This window comes from Leucoraja erinacea, chromosome 18 (assembly GCF_028641065.1).
Source record: "Leucoraja erinacea ecotype New England chromosome 18, Leri_hhj_1, whole genome shotgun sequence".
NCBI classification, from domain to species: domain Eukaryota; kingdom Metazoa; phylum Chordata; class Chondrichthyes; order Rajiformes; family Rajidae; genus Leucoraja; species Leucoraja erinaceus.
The window spans coordinates 13,025,591-13,052,107 of record NC_073394.1 but is presented as its reverse complement, the minus strand read 5'-3'; the positions used below and the strand labels follow the sequence as shown (position 1 = coordinate 13,052,107).

The 26,517-nt window shown below is 51.1% G+C and overlaps 1 protein-coding gene across 1 annotated transcript; it reads left to right on the top strand.

Annotated features, from left to right (window-relative positions):
• Window positions 1–4,600: 4,600 nt before the first annotated feature.
• On the top strand, window positions 4,601–24,539 carry LOC129705673 (uncharacterized). The gene is made up of 14 exons (XM_055649362.1): window positions 4,601–4,701; window positions 6,106–6,290; window positions 7,235–7,395; window positions 9,029–9,217; window positions 10,370–10,463; window positions 12,722–12,904; window positions 13,943–14,068; window positions 15,960–16,061; window positions 16,981–17,078; window positions 17,307–17,473; window positions 18,989–19,073; window positions 20,466–20,632; window positions 22,138–22,223; window positions 22,836–24,539. Exons 2-14 carry the CDS (start codon window positions 6,192–6,194, stop codon window positions 22,965–22,967), a joined length of 1,689 nt encoding a protein of 562 aa, XP_055505337.1. The 5' UTR covers window positions 4,601–4,701; window positions 6,106–6,191; the 3' UTR covers window positions 22,968–24,539.
• Window positions 24,540–26,517: the final 1,978 nt, after the last annotated feature.

Sequence of the window (26,517 nt, the reverse complement as noted above, 5' to 3'; positions counted from 1 at the left end):
ACCCTGTTGCTTCCCCCTTCTGTGAACTCAACTCCCATCCCCATTTCACTTCTCCCCCACCCCCCACCCCTCCGCAGTTCTCTTTCTCTGTCCAAGGAAGTGGTGGAGGCTGAGAATTGTAATTCTAGATATCTGGACAAACCAAGGGTTGCCAATGAAATAGAAGCCAATGGGCCATGAGTTACAAATCGGGATAACATGGAATTGCAGATGCTGTTTAATACTAAAGATCGACACAAAACGCTGGAGTAACTCAGCAGGTTTGGCAGCACCTCCGGAGGGAAATGGATAGATGCAAAAAAGAATCATGCAAAACTGAAATCGGTGGTGCAACTAACCAGCACACAATCTAGATCGGAGTTGCTGTGGTTAGTGTTGCACAGAGTTGGAGATGGTTGCTGGGAAGAAGCTGTTCATGAACCTGCAGGTCATGTTTTTAGGCTCCTGTACCTTCTTCCCGATGGTAGCAGCGAGATGAGAACGTGGCACCAGTTCCCGGAAAACCACGGCACAGAAAGATCCCACCAGCACCAGCGACCATCTTGACCACTGTACAACATTAACCACACCAATCTCTGATCTCTGATGGATTGTGAGTTGGTTGCACTACGGACTTCAGCTTTGCACTTTTCCGGTTAACAAGTATTACTGATTATTAATCTATTGTATTATTAATTATTATACATTTATTTGTGTGTTATTGCTTCAATGGGCCTGTTATTGGACATGCACATGCTGGAAGAGTGCAGCAGTCACACGCACCAGACACAGTTCAGGAAACAGGACAGAGATTGTAACATTAGCAGTGAGATGAGTGCGGGCCTTTGACAATGTGGGCTGCCTTTCTGAGGCAGCACCTCCTGTTCTTCTTCTTTCGTGTCCATCTTCAATGTTTCAAATGTTGACATCGCTGTCATCGTCCGTCCTGAAATGGACACAAGCTTCTGGCCACAGTCAGTGGGAGCCATCACTTCAAGTCAAATCAAGTTTATTCGTCACATACACATGCGAGATGTGCAGTGAAATTAAAAGTGGCAATGCTCATGGACTTTGTGCAAAAAGACAAACAAACAACCAAACAAGCTACAAACAGAATTACATATTCTTTTACATATTAAATATTGTGGGCGGAAGGAAAAAGGGGGAAAAAATGCAATTAAAAAAAAAGCAGTAGAGTGGTTCAGTAAAGTTAGTCCCTGGTGAGATAGGAGTTTGCAGTCCTAATGGCCTCTGGGAAGAAACTCCTTCTCAACCTCTCCGTTCTCACAGCATGGCAACGGAGGTGTTTGCAATATATGATGTCGGTAGCAGAATTAGCTCAGGATACTTCCAGTTTCCAGCCCTGTGACGTAGACTCTTCTGCTATGGTGCCAGCACCTCCTGTTGATCCCCTGGATGTCTGGGAGGTCAGTACCTGTGATGGACCGGGCACTGCCTACTACTTCCTTCCTGAGCTTTCAAATTGCCCGACCAGCCCGTGATGCAACCAGTCAACGTGCTCTCTCCTGTACACCTGTAGAAGTTCAAGACAAAGTATTTGGGGACGGTGTCTTAAAAGGAAGGGGGAGGCAGAGGGGTTTAGGGAGTGAATCAGAAATAGAGCTTAAAAACGGGCACACCAGCCCACTGTGTCCGGACCAACCAGCGATCACTATCCTCCACACTAGGGCCAATTTACATTTTTTTTTACCGAAGCCAATTAACCTACAAACCTGTACGTCTTTGGAATGTGGGAGGAAACCGGAGCACCCGGAGAAAACCCACGCTGTCATGGGGAGAACGTACAAACTCCGTACAGACAGCACCCACGGTCAGGATCGAACCCAGGTCTCTGGCGCTGTGAGGCAGCAACTCTACCGTTGCGCCACTGTGCCGCTCTTGAATCGCAGAATTGGGAACTACTCGTGGAGGTCAGTGAAAGGACTGGGACTCTTCTCACTTTCACCAGCTCTCAGGGGGGCGAGAGAGCTCTCTGTTGGCTCCATGCATTGAATCGGCCCTTTGTGTAAGCTCGAACAAAGCAACAATAATAGGGGGGAGAAAGACAAGCCTGCTTGTTCCCTGAGCACTGGGGAGTGTTACACGGACTCATCCCTCCAGTCTGACACTTGATGCAATTTATCTCCTGCTGAACAATGGCCACTGTCCAGAGAGGGGTATTGTTTACAGCTGAGGGGAGAGAAATGAGAGTGTCACCGTGAGTGAGTCAGGGGCATGCATTGTGTGTGGCTTTCTGGGAGGTTTCAGTCGGAACTAAGATATCCAGGGATGCAGGCTGGGCAGGAGATAATCCGTACATCCCCTCACCGGGATTAGCCCAGGCTGGAGATACAAGGAAATGCAGATGCAGGAATCTTGAGCAAACACAAAGTGCTGGAGGAACTCAGTGGGTCAGGGACTGGCTATGCTTTTCCCCAGCCTCACCTCGCTCTCTTATTCACAGCTTTCATTCAATCAGTCTGGAGAAGGATCCTGACCTGAAACATAGTCTTTCCGTTCACTCCACAGAAACTTCCTGACTGAAGAAGGGTTTCGGCCCGAAACGTTGCCTAGTTTGTTCGCTCCATAGATGCTGCCGCACCCACTGAATTTCTCCGGCACTTTTGTCTACCTTCGATTTTCCAGCATCTGCAGTTCCTTCTTGAACGATATTTCCTGACCTGCTGAGTTCATCCAGTGCTGTGAGTTTTGCTCGGCCCCAGGCCAGATTTGGAGGTGGGGTGTGGACTGATGTACTTGGAGTGCTGAGGCTGAGGCCTGTTGGGGTATGGAATGGGAGAGGGGTGCCTTGTTTGAGGGGTGGTGGTGGTGGTGGTGGGTGGGGGGTGAGGGTTGTTGACAATCACTGACCACTGGATGAGGAGCAGAATGTGTGCAGGATAGAACAAGTGTATGGGTGATCATCCGTCAGGTGCAGAAGGGCCCGTTTCTACGCTGCATCTCGAAACAAAACTAACCTGTACAACCAGTGCCCTAGGACATGGTAGCACAGCAGAGCAGGATCCCACCAGCACCAGAAGCTGTTCAGGACTCAGGTCAAAGACAGTAACAGTACCCAGGCTGACAGTACAGGGCAGTGACTGGGGGAAGGTGGGACTGAGGGAGCGTCGCACTGCTTTTCTTTTACCAAAACTAATTTATATCAATTCTTTACAAAAATAATATGTACAATACAAACACACCCACCACCATAATGCAAAGTAGAACAAATATTCTTAACTACTGAATACGAAATAAATATTTCACAATCCTTGTCAAGGATACATTCCACCCACCGCGGTGCCTAGTGGTCCCTGAAACCCCTCAGGGTGCCCGTGGACAGCACGTTGTCCCTCTTCAAAACTACCCGGGCACGGACGTTACCCCGGAAAAGAGGCAGGCAGCCGAGTCCTCTTCCGCCTGGCGCCATGACTCGTGGATGGCCAGCTTGGCCAGGCCCAGGAATAACCCAACCAGGACATCCTCTGCTCTACCCTCTCCCTTATGCACAGGGTGTCCAAAGATGAGGATGGTGGGTGTGAAGTGCAGCCAGAAGGCAAAGAGCAGCTCCTCTAGACACTCAAACAGACTGTGGGAGGGGCAGTACTCTGTGAGGGGCAGTACTGAGGGAACGACACACTGGGAGAAGCAGGGGGTGGAGGGTGTGGGTGACATGGAGCGGGGGTATGTTCTACAGTAAGGGCTGTACTGGGCTGTTCTGCTGAGGTGCCATCTGTACTCTGACCTCACCCCATCACAGCCACCAGACACAAGGCATCACCGCCAGGTGACCCCTGACCTTGGCACACTGCCCGTTACTGGCAAGGGAGCTGCTCATTAAATCCATTCTTCTGCCCGAGTGACCCACTCTCCCTCTTGTCATCGCTGCTCTGCACGCTTCCTCAACCACGATTAACTTACCGGCACCACCTTTCGGCACTCAGGCGGCACAGTGTTTAGATAGGGACACACACACACGGTGAATAGCCACAGTCTATTCCCCAGGGTAGGGGAGTGTAAAACTAGAGGACAGAGCTTTAAGGTGAGATCAGGCGCGATCTTATACAGGTGTATAAAATCATGAGAGGAATGAATAGGGTGAATGTGCAAAGCCTTTTACCCAGGGTAGGAGAATCAGAAATAGACATTGTTTTAAGGTAAGAGGAGAAAGATTAGGAACCCGAGGGACAACTTTATCATACAGAGAGTGGTGGGTACATGGAGCAAGTTGCCAGAGAATGTAGTTGAGGCAGGCACAATAACAACATTTAGAAGACATTTGGGCAGGTACATTGGTTAGACGGGAGGTAGAAATAAGGAACTGTTTAAATGACATTAAGACAGGTACATGGTTTAGAAGGCATGCAGAAACAAGGAACTGCAGATGCTGGTTCATACCATAGATCGGCACAATGTGATGGAGTAACACAGGCGGTCAGGCATCATCACTGGAGAAAAACGATGGGTGACATTTCAGGTCTGGGCCACCTTTTTCTCCAGTGATGCTGCCTGGCCCACAGAGTTACTCCAGCATTTTGTGACTACCTTCGCCGTAAACCAGCGTCTGCAGTTCCTTCCTACACACCTCCTTCCAATGGCTTCTCCTGTGCTGTTGCCCAGCAACAGAGTTCCCCATGGCGACGATTGGAAACAAACCTGGTGCCCAGGTGACCCAGTTCCAGGAAGTCCCATTGCAGTCCCGGGGCAGTGGACACAGGCGAGGTGAGTGGAGGGAGGAGTAAACAGGTGGTCGGGGGAGGGGGAGGGGAAGGTGAAGGAGCAAGGGGGGTGGGGGGGGATGAGGGAAAAGGGAAGTAGGGCAACAGGAGTGACTGTGAATGAGGGAGGGTGAGGATTACAGGATCTTGCCATTAATTCAATAAAAGCCTCTCCCACAGCACGGCGCTCCCTCACACAGCACTCTGGGGGGGGGGGGGGGGGGGGGGGGGGGGGGGGGGGGGGGGGGGGGGGTGCTGAGGGCGCGCCACACCTATTTATTTAATTATGAAACTACTTTTATTCAAAAAATAAAAATAAACATAGAATATTAACACAATCAAAGACTGCCTATGTTGACAGTTTACAAACAAACGATCATCAAATTAATATAACATCAACTTTATCAACAAAACACTCGACCTCCAACGGCGACCAGCATTCACGGAAGGCCTCCAAAGTCCCCATGGACACCGCGTGTTCCCTCTCCAGGGACAGGCGGGCACGGACATAGACCCGGATAAGGGACAGCAATCAACCCCTGTGCTGCCCTCGACCACCCGCTGCCTGGACCCACAAATGGCCATCTTGGCCGGGCCCAGGAGCAGACAGACAAAGAGATTCCCCCACCCCTCCCTCCCAACCTTCCCCCCTCTGTACCGGATGCCCAAATATCAGGAGTGTGAGGCTTAAAATGTAACCAAAACTTGAGGAACAGTCCCTTCAGATAGTCGAACAGGGACTGCAACCTCTCACACTACATGTACGTGGAACACGGTCTCTTCCTCGCCGCAGAAGTGACAGGAGGCTGGCGAGTCCGTGAACCGGCTCAAGTATCTGTTGCAGGCCACAGCCTCGTGCAACACTCTCCACCCCAGGTCCCCGATGTAAAGGGGGAAGAATCCCTTATAGAGAGACCTCCACTGGGATGGGTAATACTGAGGGAGTTCCGCACTGTGGGAGGGGCAGTACTGAGGGAGCACCGCACTCTGGGAGGGCAAAAAACTATGTGCCAATTTCAAATAGTCCACAATAATGCAAGAAGTGGGTCTGTGGTGTTCCGTTGCTGAGGTAGTCTTCGGGTTGGTTGTAGAACCTGATGGTAATTGGAAAGTAGCTGGTCCTGAACCTGCTGGTGTGGGACTTCAGGCTTCTGTACCTCCTGCCCGAAGGTAGCAGTGAGAGGAGGGCATGACCCCGATGGTGGGGATTCCTGATGATAGATACCACCTTCTTGAAGCAGTGCCCCATGTAGGTGCTATCGCTGGTGGTGGGGGAGGGGTTGTGGCCCGTGATGGACCGGCATTGAGTCTATGCCTGATGTTGGTATGAGGAGTGTCTGTGAAACAGTCGATCCGTTCTGCATCCTCCAGTGTGTGGGATTTTGCTGTGTTTCCTTTGTTTCCGCAGCAACTCCCCATTAGCCAGGCAGCATTGGTGACATCCGGCGAGCTCCACTGATCGGCTCCCAGTGGCGTCGCTGAGGGTTCACCGTTATGGCTGCCCGCAGTGCATGGCAAGACCAGAGGGTGACGATGCCCAGACTGACCGAGGTGGTCACAGAATCCCCTCACCCACCAGAGCCACAGGCACAGGTCAGAGTGTGGACACAAACACAATGGGGTCACCCCATTAAAGGAGGTTGTGGAGGCTTTGGAGAGGTTTACCAGAATGACGCCTGGATTAGAGGGCATTAGCTATAAGGGAGAGGTTGGACAAACTTGGATTGTTTTCTCTGTAGTGCCAGAGGTTGCAGGAGGACCTGATCAAAGTATATAAAATTGTAGTGCATAGATAGGATAAACAAACACAACCTTTTTACCAGGGGGGAAATGACAAAGAGTCGAGGGCAACGTTTAAAATCTGAGGGGCAAAGTTTAAAGGAGATGCGCGTGATGTATTTTTTACACAAAGGGAGGTGGGGCCCTGGACCACACTGCCAGGGGTGGTGGTGGAGGTCTTCTGGCGTATGAGGCAGCAGAAGTCTGCAGCAGGGTGATGCCATCCGGTTTGACATCCGTGGGTGCCCGCCCTATAAATGGCGCACGCTCCGTGTTGGCGCCGAGCTGCGGCGCTGCTGCTGTCTCTGTTTGTTGTCGTTCGCCTGACTGAGGTCAGTTGACGGGGCTCACCGCAGGGAGGTCGACAACATGAGCCCCTCGGTGGAGGTAGTTGCAAGGAGCATTTAAGAGGCTTTTAGACAGGCACGTGGATATTGAGGGAACGGTGGGATTTTGACATGTGGGGGGGGGGGGGGGGTTTGGTGGGGAGGATTGGGGGGTTTGGGGGGGGTGGGATAGTTTGGTGGGGGGAGGGTGGTTTGAGGGGGGGGGTGGTTGCAGATGGGTGATGAGGTAATTTGAGGGGGAGGGGTGGTCTGGTGGGGTTCGTAGTTAGGGTGAGGGGGTAGTTTTGTGGGGGGGCTGGGGTGAGGGGGGGTGGGGTAGTTAGGTTTTTGTGCAGAGTGGTGAGGTGGTTTGTGGGGGCAGGTGGTGGGGGGTTACACCAGCTCTAACCATCCTCTCGCTCTGACCCACAGAGCGACAGCTCCTGCACTGCTCCGGTGACAAATGGGGAGAGAGGAGGGGAGAGATGGTACCTCCATGACCAGTTCTCTCCCCACACACTCCTGCACGGCGCCAAACTGGACATGTCAGACAGTGGGCAGAACAATCTCCTGGCCTTGCTTTGCCAGCAAAGGTGTGTCAGTCCCCCTTCTTATTTGATGTCCATCTTCCATGTTTCAAATGTTGACATCATCCGTCCTGAAAAGGACACAAGCATCCGGCAACAATCAGTGGTTGCAATAGATGATGGTGGTAGCAGAATCAGCTCAGGATACTTCCAGTTTCCAGCCCCGTGACATGGCCACTTCTGCTTAAGGGCCTCAGTCCCCTGAGACCGAGATTTCTCCAATTCCACACTGCGTTACACCGGGAGAATGAGGGAGTCACAGTGGCGCAGCGATAGAGCATCAGGGACCCAGGTTCGATCCTGACTATGGGTGGTGTCTGTACGGAGTGTAAACATTCTCCCTGCGTTAATTGGCTTCTGTAAATTGTAAACTGTCCCTAGTGTGTAGGATTGTGCTGGAGTACGGGTGATTGCCGGTCTGTGTGGTCTTGGTAGGCCGAAGGAAGTGTTACCGCACTGTATCTCTAAAGTAAAGTAAAAATGTAAAGCAAAATCTACATTAAACACAGTGAAATTTTGCTGACTGGCCCATTCCAGACTGCAAGAACATGTGCTGAGGGACGCACTGAAGCTTGGTGCTGCCAACACCAAGGCTTTGTGAGAATGGACACCAGTCAAGGGTCCTTCTGCTGCTGGACATAGAGGGGCAGAGTCCGGTGGGGACATCCCTAAAACAAGAGAAGATGCATCACCTTGTTTAAAGATAGATTAGAACATGACACTATTAATTGTAAAGGCACTGAGGATGTATGAAGGGTGTTTGCACAGTTTTTTTTTGTATATATACTTTATCCTGGATATTTTGGGGGGGGGATTCTTTGTCAGCACCTACGGTTTGGGCCGAAGGGCCTGATTCCATGCTGTGTGACTAGGATTCTCTGCTCCTCAGCCCGGTTTGTTGCTTCACAGCCCCTGGAGCCTATAGACCCAGCTGAGTAATGCCACACTGCCCTCTCCCCAACCCTCATCTCTTTAGACTTTAGAGATACAAGTAAGTAAACAGGCCCTTTGGCCCAGAGTCTGTACTGACCAATGATCCCCGTACGCTAGCACTGTCCTACACACAAGGGACAATCTTCCTTTTACTAATGCCATTTAACCTACAAACACGCACGGCTTTGGAGTTGTGGGAGGAAACCAGAGCACCCGGAGAAAACCCATACGGTCACAGGGAGAACGTACCAACTCCATACAGACAGCACCTGTAGTCAGGATTGAACCAGGGTCTCTGGTGCTGTAAGGCAGCAACTCTACCGCTGTGCCACTGTGCTGGATAGACCAATAGGTTTCAGGCAGACCAAAGAACGTCTTTCACCAAGATGCCCCATCGATGCGAGTCCCAGTTGCCCATGTTTGTCCCATATTTCTTACAACCTTTCCTATCCATGTACCTGCCCAAGTGGTTTTTAGATCACGAGTGACCAGAGGATCCCTCTCTCCCTGCATGAGCTCTGGTGGAAGTGGGATGGGGGGGGGGGGGGGGGGGGGGAGGGGAGAGATTATGCCAGTTGTAAGAGTGTTGCAGGGAGGGGGTGATCAGTGGGGTGCTAGGAGGCAGAATCAAATAGGGACACTGTGGGGAATGAACAGAGGCCACTGTCTCCAGCCCCAGCACAATAACATGGCCTGTGATTCTCAGGCTGCCTTCCCTGGAGGGAGCGCTGGAGTGGACGAGGCAGGAGGTGCGGAGGGTGAGAGGACGGCTGGTGGAGACGGAGGCCGAGCTCCTTGCCGCTCGTCACCAGGAGCCGCCGCTCTCTGCCCAGACAGCGCTGGCGTGGAGCGAGGTGCACACCGCGAGGAGCAGACTCCGGGATCTACAGACAATGTGAGAGACAGTCAGTACCCCACCTCCCAATCCCCGGGGTGAGGGGCATCAGGACAGACAAACCCCGTACCCCCCCATCACAGAGTGCGGCGCTCCCTCACCTGCCCCTCCCACAGAGCGGCGCTCCCTCAGTATTGAACGGTTGGACTGCTCGCTGTGCACGGTTGGGGGGGGTGTTTATTTTCTCGTTGACTGCGCATAGGGAGGTTGCACGGCAGTCGGGTCACGACCCTTGACCCGTAATGTTGCTACGCTACGCCAACTGGATTACACGCGATGAACTGCAGGTAGGCACTGACCATTGCTGCCAGCATAGCGAGCGCGTTAAAACCCGCCGAAATTGTCACTTTTTGCGCTTCAAAATAATTATGGAAATCGGGATAAGCGTGAGAGACATTTATCCTACTTCAGAAGTCCAAAAGTGAGGAGAAATGATGGTAGATAGAAACGAGAGCTGAAGGGACAACAACAGCCAAAGTGCTTGGTGACCATTGGCCGTTTGCTCACTACATTTCATCAACAGTAAGGCATTATTTGTGTTTTTTCTTGATTCCTTTGGCATCTAAAAAGTTTCAGAAGTGATAAATCTGGCTGTAAAATGTTAAAATCACCCATGGATCTCAACTGGGTTTTTACATACAAAAAGAAAACACCTCTGAGGCAAAATTTATAGCCAGATTTATCACTTCTGAGACTTTTTAGATACCAATCAAGAAAAAACACAAATAATGCCTTAGTTGATGAAATTCAGTGAGCAAACGCAATAATGCCCAATATTTTCAATCTCAATATCTGCACGGCCAATGTTCGCCAAGCACTTTATCTGTTGTTGTCCCTTCACCTCTCGCTTCTCTTTACCTTCATTTCGCTTCACTTTTGGAATTTTGAAGTTGGGTACATGTCTCTCACGCTTACCCCGATTTCCACAATTTTTTACAGCGCAAAAATTCAACATGTTGGCGGTTTTTTAACAGGTAGGAAAGTACGCGTTTTGTGTATTAACAACATATACCAGAAGTTGCAATGTCCTCCAGATAGATTGAGCGGCTCCGTGCGTCAAGCCCTATGACCCAGTGACCTTATGTGCAACCCCTCCTATAATGGTGATACTGAGTGTCCTGCTGAACCTTCTGGAACATTCTCTTGGATAAGGTGTGAAGAAGAAGCCGCACAGAACGCCCAACTCCAGCAGCACGTCCAACAGCTGAGCCAGCAACTGGAGAGACAGGGAGCACAGCATGCCCAGGTCAGCCTGCCCGCTACTGATGCTACACCTCCTTCTGTTCACCCTTCACCATTCCTTCTGTTGCTGGCGAGGACAGTAATTATTGCCATCCCTCACTGTCATAGAGTCATAGTCTTACAGCGTGGAAATAGGCCCTTCTGCCAAACTTGCCCACTCTGGCCAACATGCCGTAGAAACATCTATCTGAAGAAAGGTCTCGACCCGGAAATGTCAACCATTCCTTCTCTCCAGAGATGCTGACTGTTCCGCTGAGTTACTCCAGCGTTTTATATCAATCTCCCATCTTCACTAGTCCCACCTGCCTGCATTTGACCCATATCCCTCTCTGGCGCAGTAAGACATGGATAGGACAGGTTTGGTACATGGATAGGACAGATATGGAGGAATGTGGACCAAACGCGGGCAGGTGGGACTAGTGTAGCTGGGACATGTTGGACGGTGTGGGCAATCTTCCATCTAAACCAGCATGTCTGTGGACTCTATGTTGGAGATGACATTGTCCGGCAGTTGTGGCAATGCCAGAAAAAGAGTGGAGCGATGAAGTAACTCAAATGGGTCAGGCAGCATCTCTGGAGAACATGGTTGGGTGAAGTTTTGGGTCAGGACGCTTCTTCAGACTGATTGTATGGAGTTGGGGGGAAATGAAATCTGGAAGAGAGAGAGAGAGGCAGGACAAGGCGTGGCAGGTCAGTGATGGAGCAGATGCAGGTAGTTTGCCCCAGGACCCCGAGGAACTCCTGCAGTAATGTCCTGGGTTAGGATGAGTGGCCTCTAGCCACCGCATCCATCTTCCTCTGTTCAATGTGTTAGAAGAAACTGCAGATGCTGGTTTACACCAAAGATAGGAACACAATGCTGCAGTAACTCAGCGGGTCAGGGAGCATGTCTGGAGACAAGGAATGGGTGATGTGTTTCAGGTCGAGACCCTTCTTCAGTTCGTCCTTCCCCTGATCAATACACGACCCCAACACCCGGAGTGTTACCTCTTGGAAGCTTCGGTATACCAGGGCACTCTGATTCCACTCCTGGTCAAACGCTGCTGAGATGTCAAGGGCAGTCACTCTCGCCTTACCTCTGAGATTTCAACGCCTCTCTGGGCCGTTGGCCTGTATCAAGGGGTGAGTGTCTGGCATTGCCACTGCCCTACCTTAGCAAGCAACTCGCTCAAAGTGCAATGAGTGATCAGCAATAGATGTGAACACTCTCTGAAAGTGGCAACACAAATAGACAGAGTAATAAAGGAGGCGTATGGTATGCGTGTCTTCATTGGCCAGGGCATTGAACATAAAAGTCAGGAAGTCATGATGTAGATTTATGGTACTTTGGTTAGGTAATTTGGTTATGGTAATTTGGAGTAGTGTGCATTTCTGGTCACCTCATTACAGGAAGCTTGCGGAGGCTTTAGAAACCAAGGAGGTTTACCTGAATAATGCATGCATTGAGGTATTAGCTACAGGGAGAGGTTAGACAGACGGATTATTTTCTCTGGAATGCCAGAGGATGAGGTAAGATCTGATACGTATATAAAATTATGAAAGGTGTAGTCAGAACATTTTTCCGAGGATGCAAAGATCAGATACTAGAGGGCATAGCTTTAAGCTGAGAGGGGCAAAGCTTAAAGGAGAAGGGCAGAGCAAGTTCTTCACACAGAAGGTGGTGGGTGCATGGAAAGTAGCATTTTAAGAGGTTTTTAGTGGCGATGCAGTGAATGGAGGGTGTGTGGATTATGAGCAGGCAGATAAGAGTTGATCCTGGCATCATATTTGTCACAGACATTATGGGCTGAAGGACCTCTTCTCTCGCTGCTCTGTCTCTCCGACTCTACGACCATGTTTTAACCCTGACTCGCTACCACAGTCACGTTTGTTTTCTCAGTGCTTGCCTGAGATCTTCTCCCAACTAACAATGATCTATTCTACATGTCCTTGATCCGCATTCTCTTTGTCTTGTTTTCACACCTTATACTTCCTTATCTATGTATCTCCCACTCCCCTGACATTAGTCTGAAAAAGGATCTCGACACGAAACGTCGCCCATTCCTTTTGTCCAGAGATTCTGCCTGAATTACTCCAGCTTTTTGTGTCTATATCTTCGGTTATCTACAGCACCTGCAGTTCCATCCTACACTGTACTGTTGTATGTTCTGCGTATCCCTGCTGATGGTGGGAGGGAGCGAGTGGTGCTTGCTGGGCTGGGCTGGCTTGCCGGAGGTGCGATCCGGTGAATCTTCGATGCCTCAGGCTCTCCTCTGCCAACAGGACCTGAACTCCATGAGCGATGCAGTGGAGAGGACGAGGGTGGGAGTCTGTCAGCTCGAGCAGAACCTGGGCACGGAATGCGGCCAGGCAGCCTTGGAAAACATCGGTGGAAGCCTGAGAGTGATGGCGGAAGCTGAGGAGAGCGTGTTTCAGGAGAACGTCACACAGGCCTACGATCAAAGTGTACGGAAAAAGCTCACTCACTTTGTAGCGCGGTACATCTTAAATGGTATGTAGAGTCACACTGGGCACCGGGAGTGGGCATACCCTTCGCGATGCCTGGCTTGGATCACTGATGCCCTGCACACGCCTTTCACGCCTTCACCGGATACATTGGAGAGGATGCAGAAGAGATTCACCAAGTTGTTACCCGGACTTGCGGGTTTCAGTTGTAGGGAATTGTAGGGAGAGGTTGGACAGACTTTGGCGCATAGGAAGCAGAGGGGTGATCTTGTTGAGGTGTACAAGATTGTGAGGGGCATGGGTAGACCAGCGATGCCATTGAGTTCAGGGAGACACAGGGCACAGAAACAGGCCCAACCCTCACACCTGTCCACACTAATCCTACATTAATCCCATTTAATCCCCTCAGAATAAAAGGATGTAGAGAGGAGATGAGGGGGGATTTATTTAGTCAGAGGGTGGTGAATCTGTGGAATTCATTGTGACAGAAGGCTAAGTCAATGAATATTTTTTATGTCAAGAGTGTTTTATTCTCACATCCTAGATAGAACGATGCAATTCTTGCTGCAGTACAACAGCTGGGCTGGTGCGGAGATTTAAGGTGGAGATTGACAGATTCTTGATTAGTATGGGTGTCAGGGGAGAAGGCATGAGAATAGGGTTGGGAGGGAGAGATAGATCAGCCATGGTTGAATGGCGGAGTAGACTCGATGGGTGAAATGGCCTAATTCTGCTCGTATAACCTATGAATTTATGAACATTTTTTAGTCGAAGATGCCCCATCTACACTAGTCCCACATTTGTCTCACATTGCTATAAACATTTCCTATCCTTGATTATTCTCCCAACATTGCCTTCCCTCAACTCGTTACTGACCCATCTGACAGCAATGTTGGGCTTCCACAGCGTCACACAAGTGCTTCCCCGTCGGTGTCGATGGTCACCAGGGTACAGGGTGTGGATGATGTGAGGAGGTGAACGGGAGGTGACCCTGCTCGATGTGTCCCCGGTGTTAACGACGTCCTCTCCCCTGGTCAGGTGGCAACGCTGGGTGCCCTGCGGACCGGCGAGCGGCTGTTGTTGGATCAGGCGCGCTGTGAGCGCCAGCAGCTGCGGCAGTGCTGCGAGATACTGGGGAACCACGCTGCCAGCCTGCGGCGCCAGGTGGGTAACCAGTGCTACGGCCCCAGCTCTCCAGCCCAGTGCTCCAGCCCAGAGTTCCAGCCACAGAGCCCAGCCCCAGTTCCAGCCCAGAGTTCCAGCCACAGAGCTCCAGCCCCAGTTCCAGCCCAGAGTTCCAGCCCCAGCTCTCCAGCCCCAGAGCGCCAGCACAGAGCTCCAGCCCAGTGCTCCAGCCCCAGCTCTCCAGCCCAGAGCTCCAGCACAGAGCTCCAGCCCAGAGCTCCAGCCCCAGCTCTCCAGCCCTAGAGCTCCAGCCCAGAGTTCCAGCCCCAGCTCAGAGCTCCAGCACAGAGCTCCAGCACAGAGCTCCAGCACAGAGCTCCAGCACAGAGCACCAGCCCAGTGCTCCAGCCCAGAGTTCCAGCCCAGAGCTCCAGCCCCAGTGCTCCAGCCCAGAGCTCCAGCACAGAGCACCGGCCCCAGTGCTCCAGCCCGGAGTTCCAGCCCCAGCTCTCCAGCCCCAGCTCTCCAGCCCTAGAGCTCCAGCCCAGAGTTCCAGCCCCAGCACAGAGCTCCAGCACAGAGCACCAGCCCAGTGCTCCAGCCCAGAGTTCCAGCCCAGAGCTCCAGCCCCAGTGCTCCAGCCCCAGTGCTCCAGCCCAGAGCTCCAGCCCCAGAGCTCCAGCCCAGAGCTCCAGCACAGAGCCCCGGCCCCAGTGCTCCAGTCCGGAGTTCCAGCCCCAGCTCTCCAGCCCAGTGCTCCAGCCCAGAGCTCCATCCCAGTGCTCCAGCCCCAGAGCTCCAGCCCCAGAGCTCCAGCCTAGAGCTCCATCCCAGTGCTCCAGCCCAGAGCTCCAGCCCCAGAGCTCCATCCCAGAGCTCCAGCCACAGAGAGCTCCAGCCCCAGAGCTCCAGCCCAGAGCTCCAGCCCAGAGCTCCAGCCAGCCCCACACTCTGCTGGATATGACAAGGGGGCATTCATAGTGCAGGAGAGGAGGGCAATGGTGCAGGGCACCGGGAAACTGGGTGTGTGAGGAGACACTTTCCAAAGGCCAGCACCTGGTAGGTGGATGGGCCAAATGACCTCTTTCTGTGCGATGTAACCCTATCATAGTGCGGCAGACCTGAGCATCAAGATTCATATTGACTCTATTCCGACATTCGTTTTGAACTATTATAGTTACTTTACTTTAGACTTTAGAGATACAGCGTTGAAACAGGTCCTTCGGCCCATTGAGTCGGTGCCCAGCACCTAGCACTCTCCTACACACTGGGGACAATTTACAATTTTGACAAAACCAATTAACCTACAAACCTGTAGGTCTATTTGTACGACTTTGGAGTGTGGGAGGAAACTGGAGCACCCGGAGAAAACCCACGCGGTCACTGGTAGAACATACGAACTGCTTACAGACAGCGCCCATAGTCAGGATCGAACCCAGGTCTCTGGCGCTGTTAAGGGCCTGTCCCACTTTCACGACCTAATTCACGACCGTTTTTACTCGTGGACATTTTTCATCAGGCTATAAAAACGCCCCGACCTACTCGATGCCACGAGTACCTACGACTAGCATCACGTCCTACTTACTACCTCCTATTATACTACCACCTGCGACCTACCTACGACCTTGTGACGACCATGCTGCGAGTATGAGTCAAGGGCAAACTCGGCAGAGGTCGTGAATTAGGTCGTGAAAGTGGGACAGGCCCTTTGGGGAACAACTCGACCACTGCGCCACCGTGCCGCCGCTAGTATTACGATTACCACGTTACCTAGTATTACGATGATTTATCGTACTGCTGATTGTTAGATATTTATCTGTGTGTTATTGCGCTTATGGGCCCTGTTAAGCTGCAGCAAGTGAGAATGTCCGTCGTGGGTACACATGACGATGAAACACTTTCCATGTTTCTACTCCTGACGCTGTTGCAGATTCACCGCGAGCAGGCGGAGTGCCAGATGCTGGAGGAGGCGTTTCACCAGCAACACAGCCACAGTCAACACGGCCTGCAGGTGCTGGAGCACAGGATGCAGGTCAGGGCTCCGGCTCGCTCGAGGGATCACCCGGCCCCTCTGTCCACCAACACGCACCTTGGCAAACCCCACAGCACTCTAGCGGTTAGGATTCCTGGTTTTCACCCAGGCGGCCCGGGTTCGACTCCCGGTATGGGAATTGACTGTTTTTAATGCATTTCGTTGTCTCTGTACTGTACACTGACAATGACAATTAAAATTGAATCTGAGTGAATCTGAATCTGAGCACTCCAGGGATTCCTGCTGTCCCCACTGGGAAACAGCGGCCGGCCCAAAGTGTTTCATGCCCCCCTCCCCCCCCCCCCCCCCCAATCATTCATGGCTCTATTTAAAACAACAAACCTACGAGGACGTAAAAAACACAAGCAAGAGCTGGCCATTCGGCCCATCGAACCTGCTCTGCTAGCCTGTTAGAACACAAATGATCCCACCTCGATATGTCCCTAGTGTGTGTAGGATAATGCTAGTGTATGGGGGTCGCTGGTCGGTGTGGATTCGCTGGACCGAAGGGTCTGTTTCCACGCTGTATCTTTAAACTAAACCAAATTAAACTAAACTGAAGGTGTACACAGTGTCTGATTGAGAGAGTCACAGAGGTGTACATAGTCTGACTGAGAGTCAATAGACAATAGGTGCAGAAGTAGGCCATTCGGCCCTTCGAGCCAGCACTGCCATTCACTGTGATCATGGGTGACCATCCACAATCAGTACCCCGTTCCTGCCGTCTCTGGGCTCTGGCTGAGAGTCACAAAGGTGTACACAGTGTGTAACTAAGAGAGTCACAGCACAGAGGCAGGTCCTCGCTGTGCCTGCCCTGGCTCCAGTGACACCGATGCCCAGACCTGCAGAGGTCTCTGGCTGCCAGGGGAGTGAGAGCCGGCGGGAGGAGAGTTATCGATGGTGATGTTCCTGTGTGCAGGGTTTGTGGCGATGGCTGAGTGAAGGGCAGCCGGGGTCGGTGGAAGAGGAGGACAAGGAGGAGGAGGTGACTATGCTGCAGGCTGCTGTGGAGAGCAGGTAGGCAGGCGAGGAGCCTGAAGGGACATCTCCTTCCCCTATCCCAACCTCCGAGGATTCCCTCCGTCCCCTCCACCCTGTTACCCCTCCCTGTCTGTCACCCCCTCAGGCCCCTACATCCCACCTCCCTCACCCCCCTCTGATCAGGGTGGATTAGGGGCAGAGTGTGAGTCAGGAGACCCCTGTCCAGCCTCCCTCTTCTCACCCGCTCCTCCTCTGCCACTCCAGGCCAGCCAGCCCGTTGCCTGAATGCCCTGGTGAGGATTGGCCTCGGCAAGGAGCGACCATGGAGAGGAGCGCCCATTCCACGGAGAGGGAGAGAGGGGAGAGGAGGACGCAGAGACGAGGCCCTAATATTGGGAAAGAAGGTCTGCACTTTGTGGCATGGGCTGCGGGTGAGTGCTAACATCTGGAAAAAACATCTGCTCCAACCTCCTGGCTCAATGCAGGGACTTTTTTTAGTTTTGTTTCGGCCCACCTGGTCCGCGTCGACCAGCGATCCCCGCGCACTAACACTATCGCACACACCGCTGGGGACAATTTACAGTTTTACCAAGCCAATTAGCCTACAACCTGGTACGTCTTTCGAGTGTGGGAGGAAACCGGAGCATCCGGAGAAAACCCACACAGTCACGGGGAGAACATGCAAACTCTGTACAGCAGCAACTCTACCGCTGCGCCACCGTGCCGCCCTGACTGGACTGTGGACATAACTCAGGAAAACGCTAAATGGAAAGAGACTTTCACACGCAGACGCCCCATGTATCCTGTTGCCACATAGAATGTCAGAGGCAGGGGAGCCGGTGAGGAGTGACCCCCCCCCCCCCCCCCCCCACAAGGAATAAGTCAGAGGTTACAGGGGCTTCTCGTGTTCTCCCAGAGCTTGTCCCCTCGACCCCTCCTCGTGTGAGTGAGCTCGTCACTCTGCCTGTGCTCTGGGGAAGCAGGCTTGCCCTGAATCATCCACTGCCTTCAGCTGTGAACATCACCAGCCCAGGGAAGGCCAGAAAACCTGTCATCAAGGGTTCACACCAACAGTTCAATCTCAATCTGTGCCAACAGCTATCAAAAAACTTGGAGTGATGTTCATAGGTTCTAGGAGCAGGATAAGGCCACTTAGCCCATCAAGTCTACTCCGCCATTCAATCATGGCTGATCTATCTTTCCTTCTCAACCCCATTCTCCTGCCTTCTCCCCATAAACCCTGACAACCCTTATCGATGATAACAGCACCCAGGTCCGACTGTTCTGGTGAGGTGTTCCTGAGTTTAATGAAGGCGAGTCCGATGCAGTGTGAAGCCTCTACAGTCAAATAGTGCACTGTTAGAACATGGTCGCCAGTCCTGGCAGAGGCACCCCAGGCCAGAGAGGGCACTGAGGACACAAACTGTCCCTCAATGTCCTCCTCGAGTGACTTCCGCGGAGCTCTGCGGCTTTCCCTGGGGTGGTCCTTGTTGTTCCAGTGTCACCCTGACATACTGAGGAGACTGTGAATTAAACCACAATCACTGCACAGGGACCCTGTGCACACCCCTGCAGCACTCACAATGCGGAGAGCACACGGGCATACGGATCATACCCAAAGGCCACTGACCAACATTATCATGACACGAAGATAGACACAAAAAGCTGAAGTAACTCATCGGGACAGGCAGCATCTCTAGAGAGAATAAATAGGTGATGTTTTGGGTCGAGACCCCTTTCAGACATCTAAAGAAGGGTCTCAACCTGAAACATTACCAATTCCTTCTCTCGAGAGATGCTGCCTGTCCCGCTGAGTTGCTCCAGCATTTTGTGCCCATCTTCAGTGTAAACCAGAACCAGCAGTTCCTTCCCACAAACAACATCACACACGACACCTACTGTAGATTTCTGATGGTTCTCGTAGTCACACCCGGCTGTTTTAACAGACTCGCTCACACCTCGGGAATCTGCGGCAGAGGAGAGACAGATTCCATCAGGTCTCGTGGGGATGGATGACCGAGCCCTGGCCAGGTAACATCCTGTGGCTCAGCCCAGGGCCTAGGCACCACTCAGCCCCCAACTCACTGCCCCGCTGGTGGTGGGCTGCGTGTAACTCTCCACGATTGGTGCATTAGTGGGATCTCTCTGCTGTGATTGGTGCATTAGTGGGATCTCTCTGCTGTGATTGGTGATTGGTGCATTAGTGGGATCTCTCTGCTGTGATTGGTGCATTAGTGGGATCTCTCTGCTGTGATTGGTGCATTAGTGGGATCTCTCTGCTGTGATTGGTGCATTAGTGGGATCTCTCTGCTGTGATTGGTGCATTAGTGGGATCTCTCTGCTGTGATTGATGCATTAGTGGGATCTCTCTGCTGTTATTGGTACATTAGTTGGATCTCTCCGCTGTTATCGGTGCCTGAGTTTGGTCTCGCTGCTGTGATTGGTACATTTGTTGGATCACTCCATTGATTGGGGTGGAAAGACTGGGACACATGGCACACCAGGGTTGAGTCTGGGCATAGCTGAATACTGGGGCCTACGCTTGTCTACATTTCCATGCACTCTGAGGAGATGTTGCATGGGTAGTGTGCAAACTCGGACTCGGACAGCGCGGACACAGCGGGCCAAAGGGCCTGTTTCCATGCTGTATCTCTGAACTAAACTAAACAGGCCTTCGGCCCAACTTGTCCATACCCACCAAGATGCCCCATAAAAGCTTTTCCCATCTGCCTGCGTTTGGCCCCTATCCCACCAAACCTTTCCCTATGCCCCTGTCCCACTTAGGAAACCTGAACGGAAACCTCTGGAGACTTTGCACCCCACCCAAGATTTCCGTGCGGTTCCCGGAGGTTGCAGGTGGTTGCCGGAGGTTGCAGGGAGTGGAAGCAGGTAGGGAGACTGACAAAAACCTCCGGAAACCTCACGGAAACTTTGGGTGGGGCGCAAAGTCTCCAGAGGTTTCTGTTCAGGTTTCCTAAGTGAGACAGGGGCATTACCGTTTACCTAACTGTGTCTTTTAAATGGTGTTCTTGGACCTGCCTCATCTGTCTGCTTGTTCCATATACCCACCACTATCTGTGTGAAAAAGATGCCTCAGGTTCCTATTAAATCTTTCCCATCTCACTTTTAAACATATGCCCTCCAGTTCTGGCTTCCTCTATCCTAGGAAAAAGACCATATCTATTCACCTCATGATTTTATACACCTCTATAAGATCTCCCCTCAGCCTCCCGCACATCAAGGTCCTGGTCTGCACAGCCTCTCCCGATAGCTCAGGGCCTCGAGTCCTTGCAACATTGTTGTAAATCTTCTCTGCTCTCTTTCCAGCATAATGGCTTCTTTCCTATAGCAGGGTGACCAAACCTGAACACAACACAGCACGTTGCCTGTTACCTGTAACACTCTTGTCTGCTCTGACGCCAGGGGGAGATGTCGCTCCGCTCGGCCCCGCGCTGAAGATGACCGTCCTCAGTCCGACAACTGCAGCCTCTCGGACTGGAGCTGCCGCGGCTCCCACAGCTCCACCGAGTCCGACGTCGGAACCTACATCCAGTCCAGCGTGAGGTCGCTGCCGCCGGACTCCCTACCAGGTGCGCCCCTTCCCTCCCTCCCCCACCCCTCACCTGGCTCTGTGCCAGTGCCCATCAGTCCGCGAGCTCTCACCGCCCTGACTCTCCCAAACACTCGCCCCTCTCCAGGGTCCCAGGGGCGATGTCTAAAAGAGCCACAGGTCACCAGAGTTGACCAAGTCACAGCGCTGGCGGTAAAGGGACCGGGTGAGGAGGTTTATGTCATAAGAGCAGAATTAGGCCATTCAGCCCATCAGGTCTATTCTGCCATTCAATCATGGCTGATCTATCTTTTCCCTCTCAACCCCATTCTCCTGCCTTCTCCTCATTACCTCTTTACCGTTAACGCAGCCATCCTCGGGATCATTCTTAGAAACCTCCTCTGGACCCTCTCCAACGCCAGCACATCCTTCCTCAGCCAAGGACCCAAAACTGCTCATGGTACTCCAAATGTGGTCTCCAAATGAGTGCCTTATAAAGCCTCAGCATTACACCTGTTTTTATATTCTACCCGTATTGAACTAATTGGAAGGGGGTGGGCAAGGCTGTTGTAGTGCATTATCAGAGTTGTCGGCTGGGAGGGAATGGGGGGGGGGGGGGGGGGGGGGGGGAGGGGTGTGGAGCTGGCTTTCATCTTCCTGTTGTCCCTTCTCCTCTCGCATCAGGGGAGGAGGGGGCAGAGGACTGGAAACCGGCGAGTGTAAGGCCCTGTCTCAGGACAGCGCGCTTGGCCACTCTGTACAGTTCCGGGCAGGGGGGCGGTTTCTGAAACATCACCTGGGAAAGCACGGAGAGGTTGTGGGGAAAGTATTGCCAGGAGGGCTTGTTAAACCCAACTGTAGGTCCTGATGAGACCAGGAAGGGGAGAGAGGAGATAAGATCATAAGAGGTAGAAGCAGAATTAGACCATTCGGCCCATCATCTACTCCACCATTCAATCATGCCTGATCTATATCTCCCTCCTAACTCCATTCTCCTGCCTTCTCCCCGTAACCCCTGACACCCGTACTAATTAATAGCAATAGATAACGAGTAGCAAATCCACATCGAAAATGCGGGAGTCTCTCAAAGGCCAGTTGACCAGCATTCAGGACCAGCATGTTGCTGAGGATGAGGGGTAAGGATGGCAAGGATCGGGAACCTGGGAAGACAAGATATACTGTAAGCTTAATCGCAAAGCAAAGGTAAGGTGAACTGAAGCTGAAATCAGACAAGGCCCTTGAGGAATGTAAAGCAGGAAATAACTTAAATAAAGAATTAGGAGGGATAAACAAGACCATGTAATGTCTTTAGTAAGTAGGTTTAAGGAGTATCCCAAGGCATATATCAGAGCCAGAGGGTAACTGGGGAAGGGGTGGGCCCACTCTAGGACAAATGACGGAATGTCTGCCTGGTACCAGAGGAGATGGGTGAGGTCCTTATTAAGAGCCGGTACATTGTCCCCGATCCTTCCATCACCACGGTCACAGGTTGCGTCTGTGGACAGTGGGGCTGTTGCTAACTCCTCTGCCTCCCTTCACCTGCAGCCCTGGACACCCCCACATCGTCCAGTCCACAGTCAATGTCCCCGACGTCCAGACCGTTGAGTGGCGCAGAGGGACTGACTTCAGGTGTAAGTTACTGAACGCACGGAGAGACCGCGCCACACTGTGGGAGGGGCAGTACTGAGGGAGCCCCGCACTGTGGGAGGGGGCAGTACTGAGCGAGCCCCGCATTGTTTTTAATCAAAAATAATTTATTCAATTACGATACAAAATAATATTTACAAACCAAAACCGTGGTGACACACCCACCACCACAATACAAAATCACCAAATTATCTAAGACACTACATTTTCAAATACTGTAACTATAATAATAATAATAATAATAATATATAATAATAATAATAATAATAATAATATAATATCTTTTATTGTCATTACACATAAGCGCAACGAGATTTGGTATGCAGCTTCCATCCAATGTCATAACTTAAATAACTAATAACATTTAGATTTAGATACCCCGATAACATGGTTTGTAAAAAGACCATTACAACAGTAAAATAGTCAAAATTGAGTCCTCATTGAGGATATATTCACCTCCCAGCTGTCCCGGATTGGAGCGGCGCACACCAGGCAGAGCCTCTACAGTTGAGCAGTGAAGGTGTTTGGGTGGTGCGGTGGGGGTGTTAGTATGGGTCTCTGTCCCCGCAGTCTGATGACTCTACGCCTCCTCACAGCCAGGAGCCGTGCAGTTACAGAGGATCCGCCTGCTGACGGGAAGGATGAGGCGTCGGATCGCCCGCTCCAAGTACGGTCTCCGGTTCATGAGCTACCCCCTCATCACCACCGACTTCCAGCCCAGGAGATAGGGCAGGGCTGGGGCAGGGGAACGGCGAGGGGGGGGGAGCCTCTTCATCCCTGGATCCGCATCCCAGGCAGGAAGATACATAGCAATCCACACCCCCCTCCCTATACCACTACTGTCACTCCATTTCCTGCTCTATCCGTATCCAGCAGAGTTTGACTTTGTGTGATTTAAAACTTGTGATTTGTAATTTAAGCTTCAAGTTCCCAGGTGTAAATATCGCCAACAATCTGTCCCGGTCCATCCACATTGACGCTATGGTCAAGAAAGCACACGGACACCTCTAGAGGCTAAGTCAGGTGGACACGTCTCCAACTACTCTTACCAACTTCTACAGATGCACAAGAGAAAGCTTCCTATCCGGGTGCATCACAGCTTGGTTTGGCAACAGCTCTGCCTAAAACTGCAAGAAATTGAAGAGAGTTGTGGATATAGCCCAGTCCATCATACAAAGGAGGGATACTCGTTAAACACCTCGCTCATTTCCTGTCCGACACAGAAATGATCGCTTTGGTTTCAGAGGGGCCACATTTTCTCCCTAGTTATCCTTTTCCCCTCAATATAATTTTTAATATTATCTGGCAGAGCTATTTCCTGCCCCCTTTTTGCCCTACGGATTTCCTTCTTAATTATGTTCCTCAGTTTGTGAAACTCCTCCAGGAATACACATAAGCCCATTTGCCTAAACCTGTCCCATCTCTCTTCCTTTCTCCTGACCAGAGCTTAAATTTCTCTGGTCATCCAAGTCTCCTTACACCCATCTGTCTTGCCCTTCACTCTAACAGGACATGTGTGCCCTGAACTAGTCATCACACTTTAAAAAGCATCCCACTTTCCACATGTTCCTTTGCCTGCAAACCATCTACTCCAATTCAACTTGAGCGAGTTCCTGTCAATACCATCAAAGTTGGCCTTGCCCCAAATCAGAACAGACCCTCCCTGTCTTTATCCATAACTATCTTAAAGCTAAAAGAACAGTGGTCGCTGGTCCCAAAAGGTTCACCCATGAATACACCAGTCATTTGTCCTTCCCAATTATCTAAGAGTAGTCCAAGCTTTGCTCTCTCCCGCGTAGGGCCCTCTACATATTGTCTGAGGAAATTTTACCTGAACACATTTGACAAATTCCACCCCATCTAAACCTTTCGCACTAGTACAGCCCCACTCTATACTGTAAATATTAAATCCTCTATCATGCCAACCTTATTAAACCTGCAGCTGCCTATAATCTCTTGGCATATTTGCTCTTTTAATTCCCGTTAAATATTTGTGGGCCTCTAGTGCTTTCAATTGTATGATTTGACTGGATAACATGCAAAGCATAGTTTTTCAATGTATCTCAGTACATGTAGCAATAATAAACCAATACTAATAAACTGAGTAATCGATTGCGAATCTTGGGAGTTTCACATTTCTACCAAATATTGTTTTGGGTGGGCAGAAAATACTCAGCAGGTCAGGCAGCATTTCTGCAGAGAGAAATACTGAGGTAAATGGACAGGTGTTATATCTGCTGGAGTTGCTGAGAGGGGAGAGGTGTCGATGATTCTGGGATTAACTTGAGGGTTCAATTACAATCTGGTCTTGAAGGCTGGAGGGGGTGGGAGTTAAGATGTGCGCGGGGGTGGGACTGTACATTGTCTTGTACACTGGAAGACTAAAACAGATTGAACTCTGCTTTGTGGAGTTGCTCTGCATCAAGAGTGGTTCCAGTTACATTTACCAGTCACGGAATGGGGTCGGAAGCCGGGTGTGTTTATCTCAGACCATCGGAGGTTTGTGCTGGGCTGATGTGGATGTGGGCATGGATGATGGGAGGTGAAAAGAGTCAAAAGTCAAGAGTGTTCGATTGTCATATATCCCATTCAGAACAAAGACATTCTTACTTGCAGCAGTACAACACAATATGTAAACTAGTACTCTGCAAACAATATAATAAATGAGAAAAAAGGTTTTATATACATATATGTGCGTGTGTGTGTTTAATATGTATGCGTGTGATATATATAACTTCTGTATGTGTCTAAATACTGTATATAGTGTCAGATAGATGTCTGTCTATATGTGTGTGTGTGTATATACACATACATATCACATACAAACTCATAAAAACAACAATAATAGTGTAGTGGAGGTTGTAGTGTTTAATTGCCTGATGCCTTTCCGGAAAAAGCTGTTCCTGAACCTGGACGTTACAGTTTTCACGTGTGATGCTACAGAATGCCTGGAATCTTCAAATGCAGATGGCACTGGAGATAAAGACTTCTTCATTACAACATAAAAATGATCACTGCAGTAGCCCTTGGGGGTGTGGTTTGTGTGCAGAGAGGGGGGGGTCAGGTCTGTGATCTGCCTGTCGGGACTTCCCATGCCAGCAGGTGGCAGCAGTTAGCAGGTTTTGGCAGTAGACAACATGGCAAACAGTTGTAAATAGCAAAGTGCTGGAGGAACTCAGCGGTTCAGGCAGCATCTGCGGGGGAGGAATGGATAGGCGATGTTCTGGGTCGAGACCTTGTTGTAGAAAAAGGAGTGCAGAGGGAAGACAACCAAAAGTCAGAGGGATGTTGTGCGACAGGCTGGCAGGTGATGTGTGGGACCAGGTAAGGGGGAGGGATGATGAGGTGATAGTCAGGGGTGGGGGAGAGTGATGTCTAGGTGGTGGGAATGGGATAGTATGGAGGTAATATGTGAACAAATGGAGAGATCCCTGGGTGGACAGGTTGGAGTAAGAAAGGAACCCGGAGGTGGGGGATGGAGAGGGGAGGTTACCTGAAATTGGAAAATGCACTCTTCATGCTGATGGGTTGTAGGCTGATCAAGTTGAATATGAGGTGCTGTTCCCCCAGTTAGTATATGGCCTCGCCTTAGTGATGGTAAAGATAGGCCACAGTACTGTCCCTCCCACAGTGTGCTGCTCCCTCACTGCCCCTCTCACAGTTCATGTTCACAAGTGATAGGAGCAGAATCGGGCCATTCGGCCCATCAAGTCTACCCCGCCATTCAATCATCGCTTTCCCTCTTTGCCCCCTTCTCCTCATAACCACTGACACCCGTACTAATCAAAAATCTATCCATCTCTGCCTTAAAAATCTCTATTGACCTGGTCTCCACAGCCTTCTGCAGTGGTGGCCCAGTGCAGCGCTCCCTCAGTACACCGCTCAGCAAATGCCTATCTGACAGTATGCGGTCGGAGAGCGAGGAAGGTCTTCGGAGAGTGATGAACACCTCCGAGAATGAAGAGGTAGCTGGCCGGAGGGTGGGGGCATCAGAACGTGGCGACATGCCAAGGTGAGGACTGCGACATGATTTTACCGGGTTATATGCAAAACAAAGCATTTCACTGTACCTACAGGTAGGTACATGTGACAATAAAGGACCATAGATCCAGACTAGGAATAATGGGAATATATAGCCTGAGTTACCAACTCGAGTGACAGGAAGTGGATTTGAATTTGCAACCTCTTGCCTCAGGAGACAAAATGTTTAAGAAAGAACTGCAGATGCTGGAAAAATCGAAGGTAGACAAAAATGCTGGAGAAATTCAGCGGGTGAGG

What these genes read in the sequence shown, in the direction of transcription:
- LOC129705673 (XM_055649362.1), top strand. Translation starts at nt 6,192, where the DNA reads ATGGCTGCCCGCAGTGCATGGCAAGACCAGAGGGTGACGATGCCCAGA. An exon ending in CACCAGAGCCACAGGCACAG is followed by an intron (nt 6,291 to 7,234) that starts GTCAGAGTGTGG and finishes TCTGACCCACAG; the next exon opens with AGCGACAGCTCCTGCACTGC. An exon ending in CTCCGGGATCTACAGACAAT is followed by an intron (nt 9,218 to 10,369) that starts GTGAGAGACAGT and finishes CTCTTGGATAAG; the next exon opens with GTGTGAAGAAGAAGCCGCAC.